Source organism: Panthera pardus, unplaced genomic scaffold (genome assembly GCF_024362965.1).
Source record: "Panthera pardus isolate Hobbes unplaced genomic scaffold, ASM2436296v1 HiC_scaffold_6, whole genome shotgun sequence".
NCBI classification, from domain to species: Eukaryota; Metazoa; Chordata; class Mammalia; order Carnivora; family Felidae; genus Panthera; species Panthera pardus.
Window position 1 is genome coordinate 10,729,653 of NW_026526991.1, and position 27,945 is coordinate 10,757,597.

At 54.5% G+C, this 27,945-nt stretch overlaps 1 protein-coding gene across 4 annotated transcripts; it reads left to right on the plus strand.

Annotated features, from left to right (window-relative positions):
* MFNG (MFNG O-fucosylpeptide 3-beta-N-acetylglucosaminyltransferase) lies at nt 1-27,945 on the plus strand. Of its 4 annotated transcripts, none has more exons than XM_053896011.1 (8): nt 1-488; nt 5,636-5,684; nt 6,004-6,106; nt 6,528-6,681; nt 8,874-8,959; nt 10,631-10,796; nt 12,373-12,458; nt 27,507-27,945. In XM_053896011.1, the coding sequence occupies exons 1-8, from the start codon at nt 234-236 to the stop codon at nt 27,760-27,762; spliced, it is 1,155 nt and encodes a 384-aa protein (XP_053751986.1). In that variant the 5' UTR covers nt 1-233; the 3' UTR covers nt 27,763-27,945. The 4 variants fall into 4 exon arrangements, 3 of the variants coding, with proteins under 3 accessions (XP_053751986.1, XP_019302371.1, XP_019302372.1); XR_002079250.2 differs by lacking the exons at nt 12,373-12,458; nt 27,507-27,945 and adding exons at nt 14,343-14,624; nt 14,970-15,303 and having other exon boundaries at nt 3-488; XM_019446827.2 differs by lacking the exon at nt 27,507-27,945 and adding an exon at nt 14,343-14,532 and having other exon boundaries at nt 4-488.

Below are 27,945 nucleotides of genomic sequence, written 5' to 3' on the forward strand. Positions count from 1 at the left end.
GGCCCGGCCCGAGCGCCGGGGCGGGAGCGCGGCGGGAGCAGGTGGAGTGGCCGCGGCGGCGGCGCTGCCATGGCTCCGCGTCCCGGCCCAGAGCACCAGCCCCCACCTCGGCCCTCCTCGCCTGCCCCTGGGGCCCACCAGACTTTGGCCTTTGCCGGCGCCCCAGCCTAACCAGCCTCCCCTCGCTGTCCGGTTGGGATTTGGGGGCTGAGCCGTCTGGGGTCCCGGGGCCAATGCAGTGCCGCCTCCTCCGGGGCCTGGCGGGAGCCCTCCTCACCCTTCTGTGCACGGGGCTCCTCTCCCTGCGGTACCACTCGAGCCTGTCCCCCGACGGCGCGCGGGAGGCCGCCGCGCTGGGCCCGCCAAGCCCTCTGTCCCCTGAGCTGCAGTTGCGCGATGTCTTCATCACGGTCAAGACGACCCGAGCCTTCCACCGCTCGCGCCTGGAGCTGCTGCTGGACACGTGGGTCTCCAGGACCAGGGAACAGGTGACAAGTGGGCAACTGTAGGCCCCCAGAGTGGCCCCTGACCTGAGGGACTCGTGGAAGCCTTTCCATTGGGCTGGGGTCCCCGGCAGCCTCCAGGGAGAAGCTGCCTGCCCACCTGCCCTGTCTGGACTCCACTCCTGGCTCCTCATTCCTCCCAGGATCAAGGGCTCCTGCGGCCCCTGCCTGTGCCCCTCACTGGCTCTGGAGCCAGGTGGTCCTCATGCCCACTCCTCAGTCTCTCCTGGGGCAGGGTGGGGGGTGTCCCTCTGTTCCCTGGCTGTTCTAGCACAGGCTTTGCTCCTGCCCACCTTGGCCCAGCCCCGCGATGGGGACAATGCGGGGGGCGGGGTGGGGGTGGGGTGTTGGGCGGCTGGGGTAGAGGCCTCTGAGAGTCCTGACTCTGACATGTGCCCAGGCCAGGCTGCACCCAGTCCAGGCCCCGGGTGCTGTCCTACCGCCCTGGCTGGGAGAGTGGAGGACAGGGGCTGAGCTGCCGAGGACACGGGAAGGTCTAGGTGGGGCCTGTTTGGGAGGGAGAGGGGCGGGGGGCATCCTTTCAGAATTGCCGACGACCCCTGTCCCCTTGCCTCTGCTGCCCAGGGTGTGTCCAGGGCAGCGGGCCCTCATCTCCTGTGCTCCTTTCCTGTGGGGCAGTTTCTGAGGGAGGGAGGGAGAGAGGGAGGTGTGCTGTGGGGGTGGTGGTTGAGGCTGCCGTGGGGGAGAGGTCAGAGCGGGGGCCAGCTGTGGGATCGTGTGTGTGTGTGTGTGTGTGTGTGTGTGTGTGTGTGTGTGGCGGGGGCATGTGGCTTATGTCTTTCCGGGCACAAGCTGAGTCCCTTCTGGCTCTTGCCCTCCCCAGACCTGGTGCCCTCCCCAAGCAAGGTCAGTGATTTGGGGTTGTTGGGGAACCATCTCTGGGAGAGGTGGAGGGGCACATTTACACACACACACACACACACACACACACACACACACACACACACTGTCCCTACGGCAGGCGGCTGGCTCAGTGGGAGGAAGTGACTGAGCCTTGGGAGGGGGTTGGGGGCTCCCGGGACACTGAAGAGCCGGGAAGGTGATGTCTGCAAGAGCCCAGGGCCTTCTGGGGAGAGGGCACCCCCACCCCTGACTTCCTGGCCGTGATGTCCTGGCACCCTATTTAAACCTTTCTCCACTGGGACCCCAGCACCCAGGTTCTTCCCTGGGGCGCCCCCACACACAGCTTCTCCTCTTGGGGAGAGTCTGGTTCCTCCTGCGGAAGCCGCTGAGCCTGGCCCTCCCCGCAGACCTTCCTGTTTATGGTGCTGTGTCTGTGTGTACCCGGGAGCGTGCCTCACGTGGTCTGAGGCCCTTTCCTGCCTTGTCTTGATCGCCATGGTGGTGCCCTTGCCCCGGATGAGGAAACTGAGGCCAGAGGGAGGAAGTGCTTGTCCGCAGCACCCTGAAGGCCTGGGGGCGCAGAGCCCTGGTCCCACCTCCCGGTTGGGACCCTTCCTTCTCTGTTGAGACCCGGGATCTCAGAGCTGCCTGGTCACTGGGCCCCAAGAGAGGGTCCTTGGGTGCCCAGCCTGGGTGGCTGGCCCTGGCAGGACCAGGTCTGCAAAGAGAGGAAGCAGCTGCCCACTCCCTGCCTCGAGCTCAACCCCAGATGCCAACTAGGCAGCCAGAGGGAGTACCTGCCGGGTAGCTTGGCAGCCAAGGGGCTGCACATGCCTCACTCCGTTTAACCCTCATAACAGCCCCCGAGGGGCAGGCACTGAGGGTCCTGTTTTATAGGCCAGGAAACCGAGCACAGTTAAACAGAGGTAGGAGATGAGTTCACTCATCACACTCTCATCTTCCGCCCCCAGCACGAGGGGCAGAGGCTAGAAACCTCGTCCTTTGAGGCAGAGTTGAAAAAAGGCAGGATGCTCAAATTGAGGAAGAGGAAGGGAGACCGGGGGACACCCTGCCATCCCACTGCCTCTGGGTCCTCTTCGTCTCCACCCTTTGAGCCCTTTGGCATATCCGTCTCTGTGATCTTGGCCAAGGCTCTCTCCCTCTCAGGCCTCAGTTTCCCCGTCTGCACAGGACAGGAGGGTCTCGGAGCCTCTCTCAGCTCTGCCAGCAGGAGCAGGCCTGAGCTGGTTAACTCTCCAGGGCTGGGCGCCCGCCCCAGCTGGTTAAGGGCGGCCGGGTGGCAGGTGGGCCTTTGTGGCAGCTCGCGTGCGGCCTTTGTCCCGGGGAGAGGGGGTGGGCTGGGGGAGGCCCTTTTTTGTGATCCATGGGGAGCCTTTCCCTTCCCCACAGTCCCCTCGAGGGCGGTGGGTGGGGGTGGGGGGAGCACTGTGGGCCCCACATCTCCCCTCCCCTGCAGCAGATGGCCCCCAGCCGCCCCCTCCCCTGACCCCAGCAGGCTGACTGTCCTTTTGTTTTCCTGTGAGGTTTTAACCATTGTCAGAGTCTCCTCCTTAAACAAATTAAATGCAACCCTTGGCCCAGAGGAAACTCTGCCCACTGCTCTGTGCCAATCTCCGGGTTCCCAGGGACGGGAACACGGGCCTCATGCGCCCCGCCCAGCCCCCCGGCCCTGCTGCGGGACCCTCTCCTTCCCCCTCCCCCCACCGATTCCGGCTTATTCATCCATCGGCAAACATCCCTGACCCATTTGGCCCATGCTCCCAACTCGAGAGAGTTCCACTATCTGGTGGAAAGTTTGCCAAGGAGCAGGGCAAGAAAAGCCTGATTTATTTTACTGGCTCTCTGGGGGTGTGTGGAAAACAGGCTCCCGGTGGGGGCAGGACCGAGCAGGGAGACCAGGGGAAAGGTGACTGCAGCCAAGCAGGCAGGAGTGGGCTGGGCCGCTGGGTGGCCGTGGAGGCTGGTGAGGAGAGGTCGCATCCTGGGTAATTTGTAGGTTGGGTGAGCAGAATTTGCTGACACGACTGGATGTGGGGTGTGAAGGAAAGAGAGGAGGCATGGTGACCCCAAGGTGCTGGGTCCCAGCCAGATGGGGAGGGCCCAGAGGAACACAGGTGGGTGGGTGGGGGGCTCCGGCACTGAGTGTGAGGCACCTGCTAGCCCCCCCCCCCCCGAGAGGTCTTGGATGAGGTGGGATTTCATGGTTTCTTGATGGTGTTTAAAGCCAAGAGGCTCCATAGCATCCCCGAGGCAGCGGATGGGATAGAGAAGGGGACCAGCACCGACACTTTCTGCGGGGATATCCAGGGACCTACAGTGTCAGCTAAATCTGAAAAGGTGGGGGACAGACCCGAGGGAGAAGGGCTCAGAAGGTGGATGCCACCCAGGCCTCCCGGAGGTGAGCCAGTGCCGGGACAGGGGGGCGTAAATCAGACCAGGCCCGTGCCCTTCAGCGTGTCACTGTCTGGTGGGAGAGACCAAAGGGTAGATTTCCATAACCGAGGGGCTGCTGTTACCATAAGGAGGGACAGGAGGCTGAGGGGCACATGGGAGGGGTGTCGGGCAAGAAGAGGGCACAGTATATGCAAAGGCTCAGAAGGGTGTGCGTGTATGTGGCACATTTGGGGAACTGAAAGGCCTTTGAATTTAAGAGAAGAGGTGGGGCAGGAAGTGATGAGATAGGCTGCATCAGGCACAGGGACTGGGTGGCCCCTCATGGCCGCACTTAGGACGCTGGCCTTTATCCCAGGGGCAGTAGGGAGCCACAGAAGGTACTAGGTAGGGTGGTGGGTAGGGGGTATTATCTGGTTTTGGTCCCGACAGGAAAAGAGATCTGACGGTCTTGCAATAATCCATTGAAAGATAATAGTGGCTCAGAACAAGGGCCACGGGTCCTGGGGAGATAGAACTGGTTCCCTCCTGCCTCTTCCTGTGCCCAACCCTGGCTTCTGGCCTCCTGTGCCTCAGTTCCCCCCTGAGATAAGAAGCTGAGCCTGACTTCATTGCCAACTCTTTCTCGTTCTTTCTCACACTATTTCACTTTGCCCTCACAGCTACCACTACTCCCCATTTTCCGGCTGGGTAAACTGAGGCTCAAAGCAGGCGCTGATCTGATCTGAAGGGCTGGTTCCTGGAAAGCAGGGAGGTGTTTGTGGCTGAGCGGGGAGGGGCGTTGCGGTCAGAGGCCCTAAGTCTGGAGGGAGGGCAGGGCTAGCGTGGCCAGAGTGACAGATGGGGGTGTCGAGGCCCTTTGAACGGGTGAGATGCTTTCTCCTTGGTCCTCACTTGGAAAGAGTTCAAAGTTGTCAGGACCCTGGGCAGGGCCACCTAAGCGTCAGAGGAGGCCCTCGCTGTGCTGGGCGGGTGAGGGGACCTGCTGGAGCAGGGAGAGGCGCTCGTGCTCTGCTTGGTGTGGAATGGGGGTCAGACCAGTCCCCGGCTGCCGGTCTCTGTCTTGCCATCAGCTGCCCGTGGAGGGTTTGTCTCTGCAGCTCATTCGGTTTGTGTTCAGTTTCTTTGGGGGTTGAGCGGCTTCTACCTGCCTGGGAGGTGGGGAGGAGAGGTCCAAGGCCTGTGGGCTCGAATCCCAGCTCAGCAGTCGCCAACTGTCCGACCTTAGTCTGTCACTTAGCCTCAGTTTTGCCATCTGCGAGGGAGACAGATCACAACACCTGTCTTGAGGTTAAGTGAGGTCCTCAGGGACCAGGAGCGTGCAAGCTGCTGGTGGGGCGCCTCTCCAGTCTGGGAGAGAGCTGGACTGGATCACGATGTAAAATTTCTGAGCTGCGCAAGGGCCCTGTGGCCGCCCAGAGAGCTTCCGTGGCTCTGAAAGCCGTGACTGTCTCCCCAAGCAGTGCGGTGTCCCCGTGCGTGGGTCTGCACAGAGTCTGTCTCCTGTCAAAGCGTCTAGGGTTGTGTAAGTGTGGTTAGGGAGGGGCCACGTGGGACTGCAGTGTGTGCATGTGTGTGAGATAGAAGACGATGTGACTCTGGTAGGGTCCCCGTGGGTGCTGGTGTGCACCATGAAGTCGTGTGGCTTTGACAGCTGGGTTGTGTGTGTTGGGGGTGGGGCGTAGCCGAGAAAGTCATGTTGTCTTAAAGGCACGTGTGATGGTGGGAGGGGGTGTGTCTGTCACTGATGGAGGACAGGGGTGTGGACAGGTGTTTTAGCAGGGGCTTGGCTGTGAGCGACCCCCGGGGCCTGCCCTTGGCTGACTCTAGTCCTGACTCCCCTTTCTCCTTCTTAGACCTTTGTCTTCACCGACAGCCCAGATGAAGGCCTCCAGGAGAGACTGGGTAATTCTGGGTGGGGTGGGGGCCCCTCAGCTGTTACCAGGGAAAGGTGGGGTGGCTGTCCCCTGGCCCGGGGCCCTCAGGAAACAGGGCTGCCCACCCTTAGCATGTGGGGATCCCCCTTTGCCCAGGATGAGGGGCAGGCTTCTTTGTTGGAGACGGGTATGGGTTTGGGGAGGGTCACCTCTCCCAGGCCTCAGTTTCCCCGTGTGTAGAATGAGAATGCTCCAGGCTGTCTGAGGTCTTGCTCTGTATTCTCACAGGGTGCGGGGCTGTGGGAAGGACCTGGGCAGGGTCCTCTGACTCGTCCCCGCTTCTCCAGGGTCCCACCTCGTGGTCACCAACTGCTCCGCTGAGCACAGCCACCCCGCCCTGTCCTGCAAGATGGCTGCTGAGTTCGACACCTTCTTGGCCAGCGGGCTGAGGTGAGTGTGCCTGGGTCTCTGGGGACAGGTGTGGCCTGTGCCTCAGGCTGGCTCCTGAATAGGGTTTTGTGTCAAGAAAGTGAAGTTTGGCTGGGTCTTGTGAATTTCATCACGTAGGGCCTCCTGGGGTCTGTCTCTGGGCAGACTGTCTGGGTTCAAGTCGTGCCCTTCACCGGCTGTGGGATCTTGGGCAAGTGTCTTAACCTTGCTGAGTCTTGGTCCCCACGCGTTAAGCGGGCACACTTTTCTCGGGAGCTCACACGAGATGCTGTCTGGCTTAGACCGTGTGCCTTAAATGTCAGCTACTCTCCCTGATTTTGTTGACTTATTATGGGGGGGGGGCTCAAGGGGAGCCTGGTTGGCCAGCAGCCCTTGGGAACCCTCCTCCAAGCTTAGCATCCCCCCCCTTGGATCCCCACAGGTGGTTCTGCCACGTGGATGACGACAACTATGTGAACCCAAGGGCACTGCTGAAGCTGCTAAAAACCTTCCCACAGACCCGCGACGTCTACCTAGGCCGGCCCAGCCTGAACCGGCCTATCCGCGCTTCGGAGCCCAGGCCGCACAACCGCACGGTGCGTCCCTCCCTTCCTCCTTGTGCAGCGGAGGCCACGGGTGTGGGCTGCGGCCAGGCCGGGGGCGGGGGGATGGGCAAGGGCAGGCAGGGCAGGGCTCGGAGCCCCTGGTACAAGCCCCAAGTATTGTACCAGCTGTTCAAGTGCCCAGCGCCGCTGGGCCAGCTGGCCGATTGCGCTGCCCGCAGCCCCTGAGCCCCTCCCCTGCGCACCCCTCCTGTCCACAGACTAAAGAGGTGACACCTGGCCCAACGGGGTCCCCAGCTTCAGCTCCAGACCTAGATGGGCACTAACGAGGACTGTCAGATTTGGGGAAAAAACCAAGCCCCGAACCAGGATGAAAGTTACATTTGACTTTCAGATAAATAGGGACGCATTTTTTTAGTAGCCGTGCGTAGCATGGTTCTCTCCGGGTCCCCAGGCCCCGCCAGGCCCCTAGGGGGCTCCCTTGGCCCCAGGGAAAAGGCTAGTCAGGGGGTCCCCCTCCCTGGAGGCAGCGTGTGGAGCAGGAGCCCCAGGCTGTAGGGCTCTCTGCCTCCCCGGCTCACCATCTGCTTCATCAGGGAAACCAAGAGCAGGAAACACAAAACCTTAATTATCAGCGGCTAATGGGGCCTCTGAGCCCTAATTAAATTCTCCCGGGCCCTAGGTGTGTGTGTGTGTGTGTGTGTGTGTGTGTGTGTGTGTGAGAGTCGGCTCCGGGTGCCCCAGGAGGCCCCCGCACCACCACACGCTTGGATGGAGGGGTTGAGAACTCTGCTCTGGAGCCCGACTCCCTGGGTTCACGGGCCACCTGTGCCGCCTCCTGGTTTCGTGACCTTCGTTGAAGTCGTCCCGCCTTTCTGTGCCTCAGTTTCCTCACCGGTGAAACGGGCGATCAGCGTCCCCACCTGACAGGGCGGTTGTGAGCAAGATAAACAATTTATCGAGGTCACCCATCCAAGTGCTTGGGATGGGACCCGACATGTGATGACACTAGTGAGTGTTAGCGACCAGCTCGGCCTTCCTCTCTGAGCCTCGTGCTTCCCGAGCAGGGTCAGTACTGCTGGGCCCGCCCAGGCCCCGACTCCAGGATGTGCACGAATATTCTTCTCGCACAGACTCCTAGGCGGGATTCCCTAGACTCCGCCCCAAAGTGTCCCAGCCTGTTCGGATTCTGGGGTACCCTCTGGGTTGTGGGGGGGAGGGCAGCAGAATCGGGCAAGAGCTCCGGCTTGGGCTCAGTCCCAGCTCGGGGACCTCGGTTCTCTGCACCTCACTTCTCTGCACCTCGTCGGCTCATCTGCAGCACAGGACCCCATATATCCGTGCGCAGGGTTAAGGCACGTATACAGTGACCTGCTGTTGTTACTTTAATTATCTGGGAGCAGAAGCCCTGAGCCCACAGTTCACCAAACAAGCATCAATTGGACACCTACTGTGTGCCAGGTCCTTAAGAACCTGTTTACCCTGCTTTATCTAAGAGGGCGGCATTTCCAGAAGTAGCTCATTGAGGTGGTCAGGAGGAGGGCACAGGGCCAGGAGAACCCTTGGGTTTCACAACCGGGGCAGATGCACTCACAGGTGACAAATCTGCGATCCAGAGGGGAGCGGTGACTTTCTCAAGGTTACACGGCTGTGCGGTGGAGGAGGCCGAGGCCCCAGACTCAGGCTTCCCGACTTCCTGCCCAGGGTTCTCACTGCTGCATCAAGAGGGATAACCCCCACCCAATGCCGCATGCATCAATTAAGCACCAACTGTGTACTCGGGAGAGGGTAACCTCAGGGAACTTGTTAGTCATGAGCGGGTGTAGCCGAGAGGGTATGGTGCTTGCCGAAAGCCTTAGAGAAGCTCAGGAGTTCTGGCTTCACAAATCCCCACAGAGGAGGTGGGGGCAGAGAGTGGTTTACACCCCAAAGGTACACTCATGTTTCCTGAGATTGCGATGTCAAGGGGTTTGCTGGCCCCGGGGGCTCGCGGGCCCGTCTGTCCTTCTCTCTTTCCTCCACGGGAGGCCCCCTTCTCTCCTCGTGCAGAAAAGCTTTCTCCCTCCCAGGAGCTGTAAGTGGCGAGGCCAGTGCCCCTGGCCGGTGATTGTGGTGTCGCTCCCAAGCCTGGAGCCATGCTGGTTGGGGGTGAGGGGTGGTCTGGCCGTTGCCCCCACCGCCCAGGCTCACCCTGAACCTTGGCCCTCCCCTACCTCTCCCCCCAGAGGCTGGTACAGTTCTGGTTTGCCACTGGGGGCGCTGGCTTTTGCATCAACCGCAAACTGGCTTTGAAGATGGCCCCGTGGGCCAGGTAAGCAAAGCCCCAAGGTGGGGCGGGGGGAGGGGGCAGGGGGAGGAGGGGAGGGCCTGGTGCGGGCGGCCTTTGCAGCAGGAAGGGCTCGGGAGTGAGCCCCTGAGGAACTGTCTGGCATTCATGCTGTGTCATGGAGTTACACAGTTAGTGGTGAGCAAGCCACCTGCCTTCCTGCCCTCAGGGATACACTCACAGGCGAGTTGTGTCATCTCTGGGAGCCTCCGTGCCCCCCTCTGTAAAACCTAATAATTTAATAGCTAAGGGCTGTTGTGGGGGCTAAATGGGGAAATGTTTGGGTCGGCACCTGGTCTGAGCCAGGCAAGTATCAAGTCCCACGTGCAGCCCTCTTCTTCCGGGTAAACGTCACAGGGGAGGTGAAGGCCAAGTTTAGGGGCATTCAGAGGAAGGAAGATGTAGGGCGCCTTCTGCCTGGAGACGGGAGGAGGGCTTCCTGGAAGAGGTGGTGTTTGGACTGGGATAGCCCTAGAGGCCCCCAGAGTGGGTTTTTGGTGAGTACGTGGCAAAGGCCTGGCCTCTCGAGGTCTGCTTGGAGAGGCTGCTGAGAGAGGCTCTGAGCCAGGCCTGTGCTTCCCCAAGAGTAATCACAGCCCCTGGGAGGAAGGTGTGTTAGCCTCCTTTCCACAGCTGAGGAGACTGAGGCTGTGAGAGGCCGAATAAGTGACTAGTCCAAGGTCACTCAGCTGCTGGCTCTGGCTCCAAGGTCTGCACAACCCTGGCCTGCTCTGATCTGGATGGGGCGGGGTCAGAGCGGTCCTCCAAGTGCGGGGGGGTGGGGGGAACTCAGGTCCCGGTTAGAGGTGGTAATGCTGTCCTCGGGCATGCCGATGGCAGCTATGTACTCGTGACCAGGGGTCATCCCTGTGCCTGGTGCCCCCATCTGGGCTTCTGCCCACCTTTACGGGGTATTTGTATGAATTGGGAAAGGTACCCCCTCCGGGCAGGTGCAACCCTCGGGCACGGGCTGGGATGGGGAGGGAAGGCTGGACCCTGTGCAGTGGGGCAGGCTGGCCCCTGGGGGAGCTCGTGGGGTATGCAGTCAGGTGGTGCCCTTAACCTGGGACACTGCTCCTCCCCTCCTCGACATCTGGCTGACTCCAGAATACCCTGTGCGACTCCGTTTAAAGACTGCCACTGTCAGAGTGACATAAAAAGCAGAGCAAAAGACTGCCACCTCCTCTGGGAAGCCCACCTTACCCTCCCGGTGTCTCCCAGGCCTCATGCTTCCCTCTTAGTGCCAGTCTTAGTCTGGAACGACCTGTCCCCCCGTCTCCCTTCAGAAGAGGGCAGCAAGCATTTCTTTCTCATCTCTGTATCTGCAGCCCTAGCATGGCACCTGGCACCAGCCAGATCCTTAAGCTCAACAAAGAATGAATGAATGAGTGAATGAATATAAAGAAAAGAAGGGACACATTTAGAAGGGGCTTCTTCTTACCACTCTTCCTCTTAATCTACACAATGGCCCAGTGAGGGCAGGGCCGTTATCACGCCCATTTCACAGAAGAGGACACTGAGGCTCTCCAGGTTGGTGGCTTGCCCAAGGTCACCCAGTGCACAGGAGGCAGATGAGGGAGGGCCTTCTGGGAGGCAGGGAGAGCTCTAGGTGCCGAGGGCCTGGGCCGGTGGCCACAGCACGGCTCTGTCTCTCAGTGGCTCCCGCTTCGTGGAAACAGCCGCGCTCATCCGGCTGCCCGACGACTGCACCGTGGGCTACATTGTCGAGTGCAAGCTGGGGGGCCACCTGCAGCCCAGCCCCCTCTTCCACTCCCACCTGGAGACCCTGCAGCTGCTGGGGGCCGCCCAGCTCCCAGAGCAGGTGAGCCGGCCTCGGGGCAGTGGGGGAAGGGTGCGGGTGGGGCTGTCCCCTACTGATGGGGAAACCGAGGCCCACGGTGGCAAAGGACCCTCAGAAGGGCACACAGCGACTCAGCCCTGCCCACCTCCAACCCTCAAGGGTTAACGTTTGTGATGCTCAAGTTCTTTGATCTGGTCCTTGAATGCCAGCTGGAAGGACCTGCACGGAGCAGAAGAAGCTTGCCTTCAGCTTCAGACCGCTCCCCTCGCTGCCCGCTCCCCCTTGTCCCTCTGCCCCTTCTTCAAACTTCCATCCTCCCGCATCCCTCCGAAGGGGCCAGGCCTGCCCTTTGCCACGTTGCCTGTTGGTCGTCCCCCCTTCATCAGAGGTTGCCTGCCCGCAGCCCCCTGCTTTCTTTCTCACCCAGACGTGGCTGGGAAAGCCCCTGGGGTCCTCCGCCCAACAGCTCGAGTCAGAGTCCTTTGGTGGCAGAGGACAGAAACGCAACCCAGGCTGGTCAAACAAACGAGTACGCTTATGGGCTCGCGTCCCCGAGAAGCCGCGGGCTGGCTTGCCAGGCGGGGCTGAGTCTGCCTGCTCACGCTGTGCCCGCTGTCACCTGTCTTCCCGACACTGGGCTCACCCTCAGGCAGGCTCGCCCCTCATGCTGGCGGGGTGGCAGCCCCAGGGTTCCACCGCACCCGCCAGAGGAGAGCTCCCCCTTCCGCCCAGTCCCGGGGCTGGTGTTCATCAGTTGGAAGGCCTGCTTGGGTCACACCTGTCTCCTACCAGGGCCAAGACTTAGTGTTGATTCTGCCGGCAGGGTTGGTCCCAATGGGACTGCAGGGCCTGAAGCCAGGAAAAGGGGGACAGATTTGGGACAACCGAAACCAGGTACCCTAACGGTTGGGATTTCCAGAATACTCACTGTGCCAGGCACCAGGCCGGTGGCTTTATCTGCTGTAACTCTCTGGTTCCTTACAACGTTCACACGAGGCCGGTACTGACATTCCCATTCTGTAGGTAGGGAAACTGAGGCCAGAGAGCTGAGCTAACCATGGCACGGGGCATGAAGGGGATTTGAGCCCTGCCTGGATGGCCCCTAAGCCTACAGTCTTTAACCGCTGCGCTCTGCTGTCCCTCGACAAGGGGCATCATCTCATGTCCTCACTGCGAGTAGAGTGACCTGAAGCTCCTGGAGGAGAGGGAGGGCCATGGCCCCGCCATGAGTCTCAGGCAACCTCTGTCCACGCATGGAATTTGCTGGAACTCACTTCCCTTGTCGCGACTCAGTTTCCTAGTCTGTAGGCAAGGGACTCATTCCAGCCTCACAGGTAGGGTGGACTGTTGGGCACCCAAATGGAGTCCGGGCATGGCCGTGCCCCTCCAAGCTTGAAGAGCCTTGTGGAGTGGGGTGGGCTCCTCAACGAAGCTCTCAGGGCTAAGGGTGGGGTTTCAGGTACAGAGGCAGGCTCTGCGTGCCCCTCATGATGCCTTATGTGCCTTCCCTGCTTCTGCGCAAACACTGCCCCCTTGTGGGGTCCCCTGAGGGACACCCGGCCAACCTGCACTTCCGGCTCCGCTTTTCTCTGCCCAGGTCACCCTCAGCTATGGCGTCTTTGAGGGGAAGCTCAATGTCATTAAGCTAGAAGGCCCCTTCTCCCCTGAGGAGGACCCTTCCAGGTGAGTCCGGGGGCCCAAAGTGTAGGATTGGAAGACAGGGAGCTGAATCCAGGCGTCCAAAGATGGGAGAGCCCGAAGGGAAGGAGGGCCCTGGCGGCTGAGAGCAGAGAACCGGGAGCTGAGGGGATGCATTTCAGTCCCTGCTCTGCCCCAGGGTTGCTGCGTGACCTTGGGCAAATACCTTGCTTTCTCTGGGCCTCGGTCTCCCCATTTGTAACACAGGGAGGCAGCGTGTTGTGGATCTGAAGGGCTCTCCCCGTCCTGATCCTCTGGGATTCTTCAGGAGCCCCTGGAAGACTGAAATGTCTTCGCCGAGCAGAGGAGATGCTCTAATGGAAGAACTTCAGGCCCCGATGGGAAATTTTTATTTGAGCTTTTGTAGGCTCTTTGTTTCCTTGATACTCTTCCGTGGTTCTCTTCAGTGGGTAGATGGTTGGAAAGAGGGCTAAAATGCCCCCGAGGCACCTTCCGGTTCTGCTCTCAAACAGGCCACAGGAACATTAGGCCTGGCAGAGCACAGCCTGTGACTCGACGTGCTGGGAGGGCGGGCCTGCTCAAGGAAGCCGGTGTGGCTGACACGCAGAAGAAGGGGGAGAGAGTTGCCAATGTGGTTGGTTGGAGATGGGGCAGAGGATTCCCCAAGGCCTTGTAGGCTCGGTCTTGACTTTGGATTGACCTGAAATGGAACCCTTGGGGGAACCAGGCTGCCTGGCTCTGAACTTGTGCAGAGCGGTCTGCGTGGAGCAGAGGGCTCACAACCGTTCAAGGGCCCTGGGGCCAGGGCTGCATCGAACAAGTTGGCCATTACAAAGAGGCAGAGTTTGGCTCAACATAGGGAAAAAATTCAGATTTCTAAGATGAAGGGAGCTGCCTTCTAATGGGGGTGGGCTCCTCATCAGTGAGGGTGTACGTGCTGTGGCTATACTATCAAGAGGTTTAAGAATGGATGTTCAGTTCTCTCTAAGCCTGAAGATTCTAGAATCCAAAGGTTCCTGCCTAAAAGAGCTGGAGCTGACTGTGGACTCAGGTACATGTGATCGGATAGTCTAGCCTCGGCTGGGGTCTCCTCATGGCATCTCTGGCCCTTGAAGTCTCTCTAAACAGTTGGTTTTCAGTAGGGGCCGTCCCCCCAGGGACATCTGGCAATGTCTGGAGACATTACAAAAAACATTTTTTTAATGTTTATTTATTTTTGAGAGAGAGAGAGAGAGAGCAAGCATGAGCAGGGGAGGGGCAGAGAGAGAGAGGGAGACACGGAATCCGAAGCAGGCTCCAGGCTCTGAGCTGTCAGCATGGAGCCTGATGCGGGGCTTGAACTCACGAGTCTTGAGAGCATGACCTGAGCTGTAGTCGGACGCTTAACCGTCTGAGCCACCCAGGCGCCCCAAGGAGACATTAAAAAAAATTGTTTTCAATGTTTATTTATTTTTGAGAGAGACACAGAGAGAGAGAGAACGGGGGAGGGGCAGAGAGAGAGAGGGAGACACGGAATCCGAAGTAGGTTCCAGGCTCTGAGCTGTCAATGCAGAGCCTGATGTGGGGCTCAAACCCACAGACCGTGAGATCATGACCTGAGCCGAAGTCGGACGCTCAACCGACCGAGACACCCAGGCACCCCTCCAAGGAGACAGTTTTGATTGTTATGAGTCAGGGGGATTCTACTGGCTTCTAGCGGGTAGAGCCCAGGGGTGCTGCAAAACATCCTACCATGCACAGACCGCCCCACAACAAAGAATTATCTGGCCCTAAATTTTAATAGTGCCGTGGTGGAGAAGTTCCTCTCCAAACCATCTCTGAGACGTGTACCCCCACCCCCCCCAGGAGCCCGTGGACTGAGTGTGGGGGTCAGGGTGACCATCTTGCCCATTTCTGGTCTCTCCACAGGTTTCGTTCCCTCCACTGTCTCCTCTACCCAGATACTCCTTGGTGCCCACAGCTGGTGGCCAGATGAACCCTGAACTGCTGGGCAAAGATTGGGCTGAGGCCTCTGGTTATCCTTCGCCTCCCCAGGCAGCCCTGGGGACCTGTGGCAAGTGCCCTTTGGTGGACAGTCCCTGGCATGGCCTCTGAGCGGTGGGCCAGCCCAGGGTTGGATGGTGGCTGGCAGTGAAGGCATGCTAGGCCCCCGGGAAGTGGATTGGACAGCCCGGGGAACAGGTGCACCAGGTGAGGGCCAGAGAGGCCCCAGGGACTGGGCTTCTGTGGGTCTTGAGTGGCTGGATTGAATAAGCATGGGGGAGGGGGGGCCCTTGAGCTGGGCTGGGGCTCAGGGGTCCTAACCCTCTAGAGAATTACCTGGGCCCCTGGTGGGGTCTGGCCTTCCACCCCCAGCTCTGGTCTCTGTCGTTCCCCCTGGGGCCAAGCACTGGGCCGGCCTACTCCCGGCTCCCTCGGCTGGATTCCCAGCCACGGAGGGGACCCAGGTGGAATAGTGGCAGAATCCAGGGTCTGTGGCAGATACGGGTGTTGCCGACCAGTCTCCAGCTCCTTGCTCCCACCCCTTGCTAACAGATCCCATTTTGTCTGGAGAATCAGCCTGCCCAGACTCAGATCCTGGCTCATGATGGACCCCAGCCGGTCGTGATGATCTTTTTGGTCATTTTCCCAGCCTCCCTTGCTCAGTCTATTAGTGTGAACTAAACGAAGCCAATAGGGAGGCTTCTGGAAGGGCTTCTGGGGAAGACCAGGCCCATATCCCCTCTTCCTGCTGTGAATGTGGGTGCGATGTCTAGATCTGGAGTGGCTGCCTCGTTATCACGAAGGAAAGGCCATGACAATCATGCACGCTTGTCCCTTTTGGCATCTGGTTCTGTAAGAAAATTAAACCCTTATTTGTTTAAACCTCTCTTGGTCTAGTTTCCTGTTAGATCTGCAGCCACTGTGTTCCTGGCTGGGGCGGGGTCTTTGCTCTGCCTGTCACAGTGGGGATGGTGGTGTTGGTTTGGGTCCTGAGCTACATGTCTCTGCTCTGCCCTTGCCGGCTGCGTGACCTTGAGGAGCCCACTTGGTCTCTCTGGCCTGTTTGCCCATTTAATAGATAAGAAAAGGAATACCTTCTTCATGGATTGATATCTGCGTGAAATGCACAGAGCCGGGCGCGGGGAAGAAAGGGCTCAGTGAACAGTGAACGGTGACCGTTACTAGCGTGTGCTTGGGTCACGGTCAGCCGGGGCGTGTGAGGGTGTGCATGGGCGTGCGAGGGTGTGCGTGCAGCACGTCTCCTCTCTACACAGGTCTGTGCAGAAGGACACGTGTGTGCCATGAGGTGCTGGTGTGCCGGGGGCTGCTCCTTCTCTCTGCCCTCAGAGCCTGGGTTGGGGGTAGCCAGAGAATTGGGAGAGGCAGAGAGGAGACTCAGCTGAGGGAGTCAGCCTCTGGTGTCAGATAAAGGGACAGTTTGACAGCCACGGTAGGAGATAAATCAATGCGAGCACCCTTAGGATTGCAGGTCCCAAAGAGGTTGCATGAATGAACGAAAGCGATCACAGTGAAATTTCAGGAATGCCAGCGCAAAGGTTGGGGAGGCTTAAGGATGCGAGGCCTCTTCTCCCCGCCCATCATTCCGGGTGATATCGGGCCACCATGGGGCTCTGGGCTGGGGGCAGGCGGGAAGACAGAGGAGAGATCCTGAGGCATGGAGGGGCCTTGAGCCAGACAGCCAGGTCTGGGGGCTCCTTGGAGCACACCCTCCAGCCCTTGAAGAACCTTGTCCTTGATGCAACTCCGTCTGGGGTCTTTGGAACCACTGCACGCCAGTTCAGTGCCTCAGCCCTGGTTTCCACGGAGGAGCTTGAGGCCCAGAGAGGGACTGCCATGTGCTTGTGGTCACACAGCAGGTCAAGTGCAGAGTCGGGCTGCTTGGGCTCTTCCAAGGCCTCCTTTCTTTCTGGGCTAACCCAATGCTGGGTTTGTGGGACGTGAACCGAGTAGGGGTGGCCCTGGCCCTGCAGCCCTGGTGGGGGATGGAGGGATGTGCTCCACAGCTGTTGTCCTCTCCACCCTGTGTGTGGAAGGCTGCCGGTCGGCCTGCTTTTAGAAGCAGCAGCAGATTTGCGGGTTGTTCCCAGATCCTGGGGGTCGGTGGAGGGAACAGGGCTCGGGCCATCTGCTGCCTCCATTGTCCCAGAATAGCTGTGCTAGGGAGGGGGAGCAGAGTCAGCAAGGATCAGAATTGGGATGGAGGAAGGGGGTGGGTGTCTGGATTTAACCCTTTGTATGTCTGTGTGGGAGAGTATAAAGCTGCCTGCACTCTGGACTAAGGTGGCCCGCGTGGGCCCCACGGGCAGGATGGGCAGTGGGGGAGAGGGGCAAGGTTGGACCACCCTGTACTGGTCTTGGGCAAGTATCATTCCCATTTTGTAGATTAGGAAACTGAGGCCCAGAGAGGAAGAAGGCCGTGGGTCCAGGTCCCAGGGCTTAGAGGTGCCAGAAGCAAGGTTTGGAGCAAAGTGCGGGACAACTCTGGAGACTCCTCTCCTTTCCGTCTCTGGCTCTGTGCCTTGGGCAGGTGACTTCACTATTCACTGGCCCCACCGGTGGGATTGACACAGTGACTTTTACATTGAGTGCGGAGTGGTTTTGAGAGGCTGCAGAGAAAGCTCCTCGCTCAAGTAATGCCTGCTCAAGAAACAGCAGCTCCCCGCCCTGAGTTCGGTTGTTCTCGGCTGTGAAAGGGGACGGCAGGGGTGCTGGACCGGCCATCCCCTCCACTCCGCCATCCGGGTCTGGGCCACTGTCAGTCTCGCCTGTGTTACCGCAGTGGCCTCCTCGTTTCCCCTGGTGGATGCCCAGGTGGTTTCACCCAGGTGGGTGATCAGCCTGGTGACGCTCATCATTTTTAGTATCACCCCAAGGGGGAAAATCTGACCTTCAGTGCTCCTGATAATGATGCCATAGGAAAGAAACAACACCACCCAGGAAGTCGGCTGGCCCAAATAATTGACCCTACACCAGCCAACCTTCTGGATCTAAATACCAGTTTGCAGGAAATCGGGGGACAGTGGAACGTGTTAAATGACACCACGAGGGTTCAGCCCACCACAAAGGGGATTCTTCTCCAGGATGGACTTTGTTTCTTCGAGTAAAGATGGAATCAAAGGCAGAAGGAAGGACTGTTACGGATGATAAGAGATTGAAAAGGCATAGGAACCAAATGCAACGCATAGACTTTGTTAAGATCGTGGTTCAAATAAATGGACACTAGAAGGGTGTTTTTTAAAAAAAATTTTTTTTTAATGTTTATTTTTGAGAGAGAGGCAGACAGACAGTGAGCTGGGGAGGGGCAGAGAAAGAGGAGGAGATACAGAATCCGAAGCAGGCTCCGGGCTCTGAGCTGTCAGCACAGAGCCTGAGGCGGGGCTCGAACTCACGGACTGTGTGTGAGATCATGACCTGAGCCGAAGTCGGCTGTTTAACTGACTGAGCCACCCAGGTGCCCCTAAAAAGGTGTTTTTGCGAAAAGTGAGGAAACTTGGACATGGGCTTTGTAGTAGATGGTATTAAGAAATTGTTAATTTTATTAGGTATGATCATGATATTGAGGTTCTTTTTTTTTAAAGTTTATTTAAGTGATCTCTACACCCAACGTGGGGCTTGAACTCATGACCCCAAGATCAAGAGTTGCATGCTCTTCCAACGGAGCCAGCCAGGTGCCCTGAGGTTCTTTTTTATTTATTTATTTATTTGGTTATTTATTTATTTATTTATTTATTTTTAACGTTTTATTTATTTTTGAGACAGAGAGAGACAGAGCATGAATGGGGGAGGGGAAGAGAGAGAGGGAGACACAGAATCGGAAGCAGGCTCCAGGCTCTGAGCCATCAGCCCAGAGCCCGACGCGGGGCTCGAACTCACGGACCGTGAGATCGTGACCTGAGCTGAAGTTGGCCGCTTAACCGACTGAGCCACCCAGGCGCCCCTCTTTTTTATTTTTTTAAATAAGAAATGTTCTAATATGTAAGAGATACATTCTGAAATATTTATGTGTGAAATGATGTAATGTTGGGAATTTTCTTTAAATTTTTTTTTAACATTTATTTATTTTTGAGACAGAGAGAGACAGAGCATGAACGGGGGAGGGGCAGAGAGAGAGGGAGACACAGAATCGGAAGCAGGCTCCAGGCTCTGAGCCATCAGCCCAGAGCCCGACGCGGGGCTCGAACTCATGGACCATGAGGTCGTGACCTGAGCTGAAGTCGGACGCTCAACCGACTGAGCCACCCAGGCGCCCCGGGAATTTTCTTTAAAAAAGAGCTTGAGGGGAAGAATGAAATAAGAATGGCTAAATAGGGGTGCTCTTTGAAGTTGTGTGATGGGAACGTGGGGGTTCGTTATACTATTCTTTTTACTTTGGGGTGTGTTTGAAAGTTTCCATAATAGAAAGTAAAATAAAGTGGGTCTGTGGATGTTCCATTTGTTGGCTCTGGACCTCCCCCTTCTCTTTCCCCCTTCCTTTCCCCCTCCCCCATGTCCCACATTCAGGGCCAGATAACATCTGTTCTCATCAGACACAGCCGTCCTGGTTCCACTTCCTGTTCTCCCCAAACACCCAGAGAAAGGAGAGGCAGACCTTGACCGGAAGCTGGCCCTGCCTGAATGGCATTTGGCCCATTGCCTGGTTTCCCCAAGGCCGACCCTGATTTCTTTTGGTTCTGAGCACCTGTTCCAGCTGCTGTGTAACCCAGTGGCTTTCTCCCTGAGCACAGCCATTGGGCACATTCCTCCACCCACTTACCCCTCCTCCTAGCCACCCATCCAATAAGAATTTACCGCTCACCTCCTCTAGGTGAGTAGGGGGAGGCATCCCTATGTTAGAGGTTACACAGGGGAATCAGGTGCAAGCCCAACCCTTGAGAGGGAGCTCAGATCCTAGTTGGGATGTATTGAAACCATGGCACATCATGTAACGATGAGGAAACAAGACCATGGAGCACAAGGAGGAAGGACTCAGATCTGGGGAGCCTACAGGGCAACAGGGGTCAAGAAGACTTGATGTGCGAGGTGATGGTGGATCTGGGTCTCGAGCCATGAGGAGATCAGAAGGAGGAGAATGTATCACACACCGCCTTTGCAGATAGGGCTAGGGAGACCCCAAGGAAGGACACAAATGTTGGTTATGGTTATGGGGACTACTGTTTTCAGGTGACTCCTTATCACACCTTGCAGGCTAAAGGTGAGGTATGGACCTACCACAGTGTCCACATAAGACAGAGGGAGTACTTTCCATCCTTGCCTCCATCATCTCCTCCGGAATGCTTTGTAAGTTTCTCCCAGAGCAGAGACTCTGCTGGGTGCATTTCTGTGCCTCACAGTATCTAGTGCAGCGCTGGGCACATGGCAGATACTTCATCAGGACCAACGACCGTTTCAGCGAGTCAACTTTAGCCGGTATCAGAACGGCTGCATTAGAATCATGGGTACTTGGTACAATGGGATTCCAGGGCCCCATCTTAGATCCTCAGAATCCCAGTCTCCAAAGAAGGGGCTCGGGAATCTGTACGTTCACCTGGTTCCCCAGGAGGCTGTAAGTTGCCGCTGGGCTAAAGAACGAGATGGGACCCGAGGTGAGTTCAGCACCATGGACAGAAACGTCGCTCTCCCCTCCGTCTATTCTTCCTGGGACTAGCTGGGGCAGAGCATTCTACGTGTGTATGTGTGGGGGCTCATGGTCTAACCCAGATGCGGAAGAGGCGACACCTGTGGCCTTGGCCTCCTTGTCACGCAACCCTCATATGTGCTTCAGCAGTGAGTTTCAGGGCAAGCGCTGGTCCTGCTGTCAGAGACAGCTCTGACTGCGCAGAGAGGGGTCATAGAATACATATCCCCTCCATTTCTTGTATAAGATGTAAATGACCCCCATACTGTGCAAGCAGCAAAGCATGGAGCCTGAGCCCGTGTGAACAAATGAATCCCCCAAACATGGTTTGAGTGCCTACTGTGTTCAAGGGCTGTGCTGGTAGCCAAGGGGCACGTAGGGATGAGCAAGATGTAGCTGCCACCCCAAGGAACCCACAGCTTGTCAAACATGGTTCATTGATTGTTAGAAAGGAGAGTGGCCTTGAAGATAACCTTGAAGATAACGCCCTGATAACAAGTCAGCAAGTGTGTGTACTGGAGAGGCAGCCAGGGGAGTGGAAAGGACAGACATCTAGTAGCAGAGGCTTTCTGGGTCTAAGACCTGCCCCTGGCACAGGCTAGCTGCGTGGTCTTGTGCATGCTGCTTAGTTACCAGAGCCTCAGTTTCCCAATCTGAGAAATGGGAGTGATGACACCTCCCCCTCCCCCATCCCAGGGCATTTACAAGGAAAGTGCTCACTCAGTCCAAGGCCCATGACACAGCTCAAGCACCACTGATTTGCTGACAGACTCCAAATTTATGCCAGGCATGATGTCACATACCATGAGCTAGGTGGATGCGAGCTGGCATCCAAGGATCTTATACTGGGGGTGTAGGGCAGAGGGGGTACTTCTTATATTTCTGGTCCCAAGATGGACTCCATTTCCAGCCTCCTTGCAGTGAGAGCAGCCATGTGACTGACTTGGGCTGATGGATGTCCTCTACTTGTAACACCCTCCCACACAAGAGGTCTCTGTTCTCACTGCTGGCTGGCTAGGGAGGACCATGGGTTAGGGGAGGGCAGAACATGGAGATGGGAGGAACCCAGGTCCCAGGATCTCCCCGTGGAGGCCTGTCCACCAAAAGGGCTGCACTGAATTGTCAGAAGAACCAGAAATGAACTTGTGTTGAGTCGAGCTCTTGGGTTTGGGATGCTTATTACAGTGCTTAGCGGACCCTGACTAATACAGGGAGATAAAATAAACAGGTAAGCAAACAAGCAAGAGTTCCAGAACACGATGGTGTGATGAGGGACATACACAGGGATGGAAGAGTGGGGCACACACTATCCCTTTGTTTTTAACTTCTTCTAAGTTTACCTAATAAACCTTTTGCCCTTCAATGGTCCTGATCAGAAATTCTCTTGCTTTGGCCGTATAACTTCCATCTCAAGCTTCTCAAAACCCCACCTTGTGTGATACGTACATCACTCATATAACTTCTCCATCTTCTGTATTTTATTTCAAGGGCCTGCTGGCCAGGTTTGTCTTTGTTTAATGTTTTATTTTATGAGAGAGAGAGAGAGAGCAATTTGGGGAAAGGGGCAGAGGGAGAGAGAATCTTAGGCAGGCTCCACACTCAGCATGGAGCCCGACGCAGGGCTCAATCTTATGACCCTGGGATCACGACCTGAGCTGAAATCAAGAGTCGGACGCTCAACCAACGGAGCCATCCAGGTGCCCTGACCAAGTTTATTTTGAGTTTGGCCCTACCGAGTTGGAAACATATCCCTTCATACCATGTAGTTCCAGCAAACTTTGTCTTTCCCACCCATATCCTCGCCTTCTGGGGTAAAGATCCCAGCCCGAGTGTGTTCCTAGTCGGCTATGTCTCTGCAGCCCCTTGACTTCCCCGACTTCGTTCAGTATTCAGGTGAAAGTATCCTTGCACCTTTAATGGCTTTATAGATGCGGCATACAGACCATGAGAGAGAAAATACCCAATTTACCAGCTGGTTGGCATGAGGCATTTTATGCAGTCTAAATCTGTCGTATTTGTATCTGATTATTTTTAAATTAAATCGAAATAAACTCTAATACATAAGGAATATGTTTACTGTTCCATTTACTCAGCGCTGCATAACAAAGTACCCCCCAGCACTTAGTGGCTTAAAACAGCGACAGCACTTACTTCGCTCACGGATCTGCAGTTTGAACAGGATTCGCGGGACAGCTTGTCTCCCCTCCACTTGGTGCCAACCGGGGCGGCTCAGGGCTGAGGCTAGGGTCACCTGAAGGCTCTCTCACGTGGCTCACACCTGCTGGCCTTGTCCTCTATCTCTGTGAGGTCTCTCTGGCCTGACCTCACTGCGTAGCTGGGCTTCGTACAGGTTGGCTCGGGGCTCCCAGACAGGACCGCTAGGTAGATGCTGCTTTGCCTCTTACGACCTGGCCTAGGAAGTCGGGCAACATCGCTTCATTAGAAGCCAGTGACCAAGGCTGAGCCCTAATCAAAGAGGAGGAGTTAGGTCCCTGCACCCCTTTACAAAAATGCCATCATCAATGGAAAACATTGTGTTAAAACCTACGTCACATAAAATTTGGCCTTTTAACCGTTTTCGTTTCTTATTTTTTTTTACATTTTGTTTTAGAGAGAGGGTGGGGGAGAGGGGCAGAGGGAAAGAGAGAGAGCAGAGCCCACGACGGCGGGATCGTGGACCCGAGTGGAAATCGAGAGTCGGGGGCTCAGCTGACGAAGTCCCCCAGGTGCCCGTTAACCAGTTCAAATGTACGATTCAGTGACGTTCATCACGTTCACAACGTTGCGCGACCGTCACCAAAATGTTTTCATGTTTAAGTATAATGTGTTCAAGGCTCATCCGTGCCGCAGCATGTATCAGACCACCTTCCCTTTTACGGCTTCAGACTATTCTACTGTCGGTGTATGTCATTTTGTTTATTCATCCGTCCACCGACACTTGGGACTCTTTTCATCTTTTGGCTGCTGTGAATACAGGTGATGTTTGAACACAGGTGTCCAAATATCTGTTTGCATCCCTGCCTTGAATTCTTTTGGGAATATGCTCGGGGTGGAATGGCTGGATCGTATGGTAATTCTACGTTTAATCTTCTGGAGGAACTGCCATACTGTTTCCACGGTAGCTGTGGAATTTTCCATTCTCACTTGCAATTCACAAGTGTTTCATTTTCTCCACACCCTCGTCAACACTTGTTCCTTCCTTCCTTCCTTCCTTCCTTCCTTCCTTCCTTCCTTCCTTCCTTCCTTCCTTCCTCCTTCCTTCCTTCCTTCCTTCCTTCCTTCCTTCCTTCCTCCTTCCTTCCTTCCTTCCTTCCTTCCTTCCTTCCTTCCTCCTTTCTTTTCTTTCTTTCTTTCTTTCTCTCTTCTTTCTTTCTTTCTTTCTCTCTCTTTTCTTTCTTTCTTTCTTTGTCTTTCCTTTCTTTGCCTCTCTCTTCTTTCTCTCTTCTTTCTTTCTCTCTTTTCTTTCTTTCTTTGCCTTTTCTTTCTTTCTCTCCTTTCTTTCTCTTTTCTTTCTTTCTTTCTTTCTTCTTTCTCTCTTTTCTTTCTTTCTTTTTCTTTCTTTCTCTCTCTTTTCTTTCTTCCTCTCTTTCTTTCTCTTCTTTCTTTCTTTCTTTCTTTCTTTCTTTCTTTCTTTCTCTCTCTTTTCTTCCTTTCTTCCTTTCTCTCTCTGTCTTCTTTCTTTCTCTCTCTTCTTTCTTTCTTTCTTTCTTTCTTCTTTCTCTCTCTTTTCTTTCTTTCTTTCTCTCTTCCTTCTTTCTTTGTCTTTTCTTTCTTTGTCTCTCTCCTTTCTTTCTTTCTCTCTTTTCTTTCTTTCTTTCTCTTGTCTTTCTTTCTTCTTTCTCTCTTTTCTTTCTTTCTTTTTCTTTCTTTCTCTCTCTTTTCTTTCTTCCTCTCTCTTCTTCCTTTCTCTCTTTTCTTTCTTTCTCTCTCTTCTTTCTTTCTCTCTTCTTTCTTTCTTTGTCTTTTCTTTGTCTCTCTTTTCTTTCTTTCTCTCTTCTTTCTTTCTTTCTCTCTCTTCTTCTTCCTTTCTCTCTCTTCTTTCTTTCTCTCTCTCTTTCTTTCTTTCTTTCTTTTTTTTCTTTCTTTCTTCTTTCTTTCTCTCTTCTTTCTTTCTTTCTTTCTTTCTTTCTTTTTTTTTCTTTCTTTCTTCTTTCTTTCTCTCTCTTTTCTTTCTTTCTTTCTCTCTTCCTTCTTTCTTTGTCTTTTCTTTCTTTGTCTCTCTCCTTTCTTTCTTTCTCTCTTTTCTTTCTTTCTTTCTCTTGTCTTTCTTTCTTTCTTCTTTCTCTCTTTTCTTTCTTTCTTTTTCTTTCTCTCTCTTTTCTTTCTTCCTCTCTCTTCTTTCTTTCTCTCTTCTTTCTTTCTTTTTCTTCTTTCTCTCTCTTCTTTCTTTCTCTCTTCTTTCTTTCTTTGTCTTTTCTTTGTCTCTCTCTTTTCTTTCTTCTCTCTCTTCTCTTCTCTTTCTTTCTTCTCTTCTTTCTTCCTTTCTCTCTCTTCTTTCTTTCTCTCTCTTCTTTCTTTCTTTCTTTCTTTCTTTCTTTCTTTCTTTCGCTAATAGTCCTCCAAATGGGTGGGAGGTGGTAGCTCATTGTGGTTTTGATCTACATTTTCCTAATGGTTAGTGATGCTGAGCATCTTTTCATGTGTTTATTAGCCATTGTACATCTTCTTTGGAGAAATGACTTCTCAAGTCCTTTGCCCCATTTTTAATTGGGTTATTTTTTGTTGCTGATGAGTCTTCATTCTTTTTACAGCCACGTAGTGTTTCAAAGCACGGCTATCCAGGTTTTTATTAACTGGCCCTCTGTTGATGGATATTCAGGTTGTCCCCAGTCACGTGCTCTGCAAATGACTGCTACAGTGAATTATCTTGTACACATGTTATTATGTTCAGGTGTTGAGGATTTTGGAGGATAATTTCCTAGCAGCAGGACTGGTGAATTAGAGAGAAGGTGCATTTATCATTTAGATAGATACTCTCCAATTGTCCTTGAGAGAGGATGTACCGATTTATATTCCCTGTAGCCATGTAAGAGAGCAAAGGCACAGCTTTAAAACTAACACGTATGTTTTCAGCCTTGTGCCAAAGATTTCTTCTTCCTTGGGGATGCTAATCTGACATTTCCTAATACCGATTAAAACATTGGCCCAACACCGCACTCTGTTAAGGGATTTGCAACTTAATTGCATTTGTTCATAAAAGGGAATTAATATCGAATAACTTGCCATCAACAGGACTAATTTTTGACCCCGTGCTATGACAAATCTATTCACATTTTATGTTTTACAAATCCGTTCAAAGTTCAAAAAAAGGATAGGGGGTATCTGAATACCATTAAACTGATATAAAAAGTTAGACTCAAATCTCAATGTGTATGTCAATCTTTGCAAATAATACAGAATTTATTTCTCTCAATTCTTTCCCAGAGGAATAGCCATGAAAATTCACGACTGGAAATTCTTTTTTCTTATTAATAGTATCTAACAAGATAACAACTCACACATCAAATATGAACTCAACCTGCATTTTCTAGACTATGTGTAGCTTTGGAAGGCTCTTTACAAAGGCCCACCCCAAACCACTCGCTCCTTCAGCTTCTACTCAACAAAGTAACTGAAAATTGTTATGAGGAAACCAGGATCCAGTTAAAACAGATAAACAGATTATAACTACATTAACTACCTTACGTTGATAATTAACTAGTCACAGTTTTCAATAAGGGTTTTTTTTTTTTTCTGTTTAAGGGGAGAAACTTCCAATAAATGAAAATTTCAATAAGTGAAGAGCTAACGTGTCAATAAACTTAGGACACAGAAAATTCTCTGTGTTCTGAACAGCAATTAATGTAACACTGACTGATAGTAAAGACACATGCTAAATAAAATATGATATGCAGGGTGAATAAATGAGAAATAATTAGCCATTATGTTACAATCATAGTAAATGCACATCAACTTTACACATTGTGTTAATTAGAAGTACTTTACATAAAATATAAGCTCACTTCTCTTCCCTTGAGTGATAGCGTCAAGTTCCTTGGGGCCGACCGTTCACCCAGCGAGTGGATCCCAGTCGCCAAATGTGGCTTGCTTCCTCTGATGGTGGCAGTTTCACGCTCTCCAATGGCAGTGAAGTCAGGCTGCTCCTTAATACGGTGCCCCAACTGAGTGCCCAAACACACGGGCTCCCTCCTCAGCCACCTGACGGTCAGAGACACATACCTGCCCAGAGATGCTTTTTAAAGCAGGTGATTCCAACATACAGCCGAGTTTGGGACCCATATACTGCTCTATAAGACCATCCACAGTCTGCCCGGCCGTTGTCTCCATTCATTAATTTATTACACTAGCATTAATCAAACACCTCTTTGCTGGGTCCTGAGGATACCCACATGTTTAAAGTTCTTTTCTTTTTTTTTTTTTTTTGCATTGGCCCTTTTGTACCTAAAGACATCTGTTTTATATTTGTTTGTTTATGGTTTTTTAGAGAGAGAGCACGGCTGGGGAGAGGGGTAGAGGGAGAGAGACAGAGAGAGAGAGAGAGAGAGAGAAAGAGAGGGAGAGAATCTTAAAGCAGGCTCCGTGCTGCATGGAACCCAGTGCGGGGTTTGATCTCGCGACCCTAGGATCGTGACCTGAACTGAAATCAAAGGTTGGACGCTCAACCGACCGAACACCCAGGTTGCTCCGAAAATACACTTGATACAATTAATCCGATGGGCCAGATATATAATAAGTAACACACGTAAAAAGAAGTACATCGCTTTTAAAGGAGTTAATCAATATTATCGAAACATCAGCTTGCTTACTGATAGTGATATTCGCACTATCTTTTAGGAAACAACGAATTCATTTATTCACTCATCCGCTTATTCTTTTTTTTCATCCATCCCACTGATGCTGAACATCTTTCCTGCCCTCTTTCTTGACTGTGCCTGGTGTCCACCTGTCACCCAGGGGCCTTCGTGCTGCCAGCTGCTGGAACAGGGATGGAGCCATCCGCAACTTCCTCGGGCCTCGGGTCTTTGTGCTTCTTCCACAGATTCCCAGTCTTCCCTTCGCCCCGACAGGCAGGCAAGTCCGGGAGGTGTGGGTGGGGAGTGAGGCTAGCTAGACCCCTGGCTGGAAGTCCCAGTGGGCGGTACAGGCTATCACCACCAGGGGGCACTCCTGCATCACTGCTGGCTTCTTGCCCAGGCCAGGCTCAGGGCAAGGTGGGCCAGGCAGGAAGGTTAAGATGCTTGGGTGGGGGGAGCTGCCATGGGGGGGACCAGGCCAGGCTTGGGAAAGGCCTAATAAGGGGGCATGAAAATGGACCACCCGCGCTCAGATGCTGAGAAAACCCGCACTGCTCCCTGCCAGGGGGGAAAAGCACACGGCACATTGACCGGGCTCGGCAAACCATGACCAGCTGGGGACAGCAGCCATCGGTGAAATAATTCTGTCGTTTGCTGCAGGGCAAGGTCACCCCCCGTGCAGATGCCAAGCCCACCGCGAGCCCCAGACAGCATGCCCGTGTACCGCAACCCTTTGCCGATTATTTTCAGGGAGAGGAGAAGAGCAGAGAACGGGACGGAAAGCCATCGGGGACCTCTCCCGGGGACTGGGGCCACCCTGACCCCCGCCTTCAGCCGGGAAGATCCGGCCTGTGGCCTGGACGCGCTCTGCAACTGTTCTTCCCCATCCCTTGGGCCGCAGTCGCTTCTTCTATAAAATGGGACTGAAATCACCTCCGCCCCGTCTGCCTCTCTTGGGCGCACTGATGTGAAAGCTGCCGCAAACAGCAGAGAGCAGGTTGAAACGGAAACAAGAGAATCTCAAATGGAACTTGGCTCCCCCCCCTCCTGCCCCTCCCTTGCTTTGGAATTTGTGCAAATCTGTCATCTGTGTGAGTGA

Coding starts and splice junctions, on each gene's coding strand:
- MFNG (XM_053896011.1), top strand. CDS start 234: ATGCAGTGCCGCCTCCTCCGGGGCCTGGCGGGAGCCCTCCTCACCCTT. Junction 6,107..6,527: donor TTCTTGGCCAGCGGGCTGAG/GTGAGTGTGCCT, acceptor GGATCCCCACAG/GTGGTTCTGCCACGTGGATG. Junction 8,960..10,630: donor AAGATGGCCCCGTGGGCCAG/GTAAGCAAAGCC, acceptor TCTGTCTCTCAG/TGGCTCCCGCTTCGTGGAAA.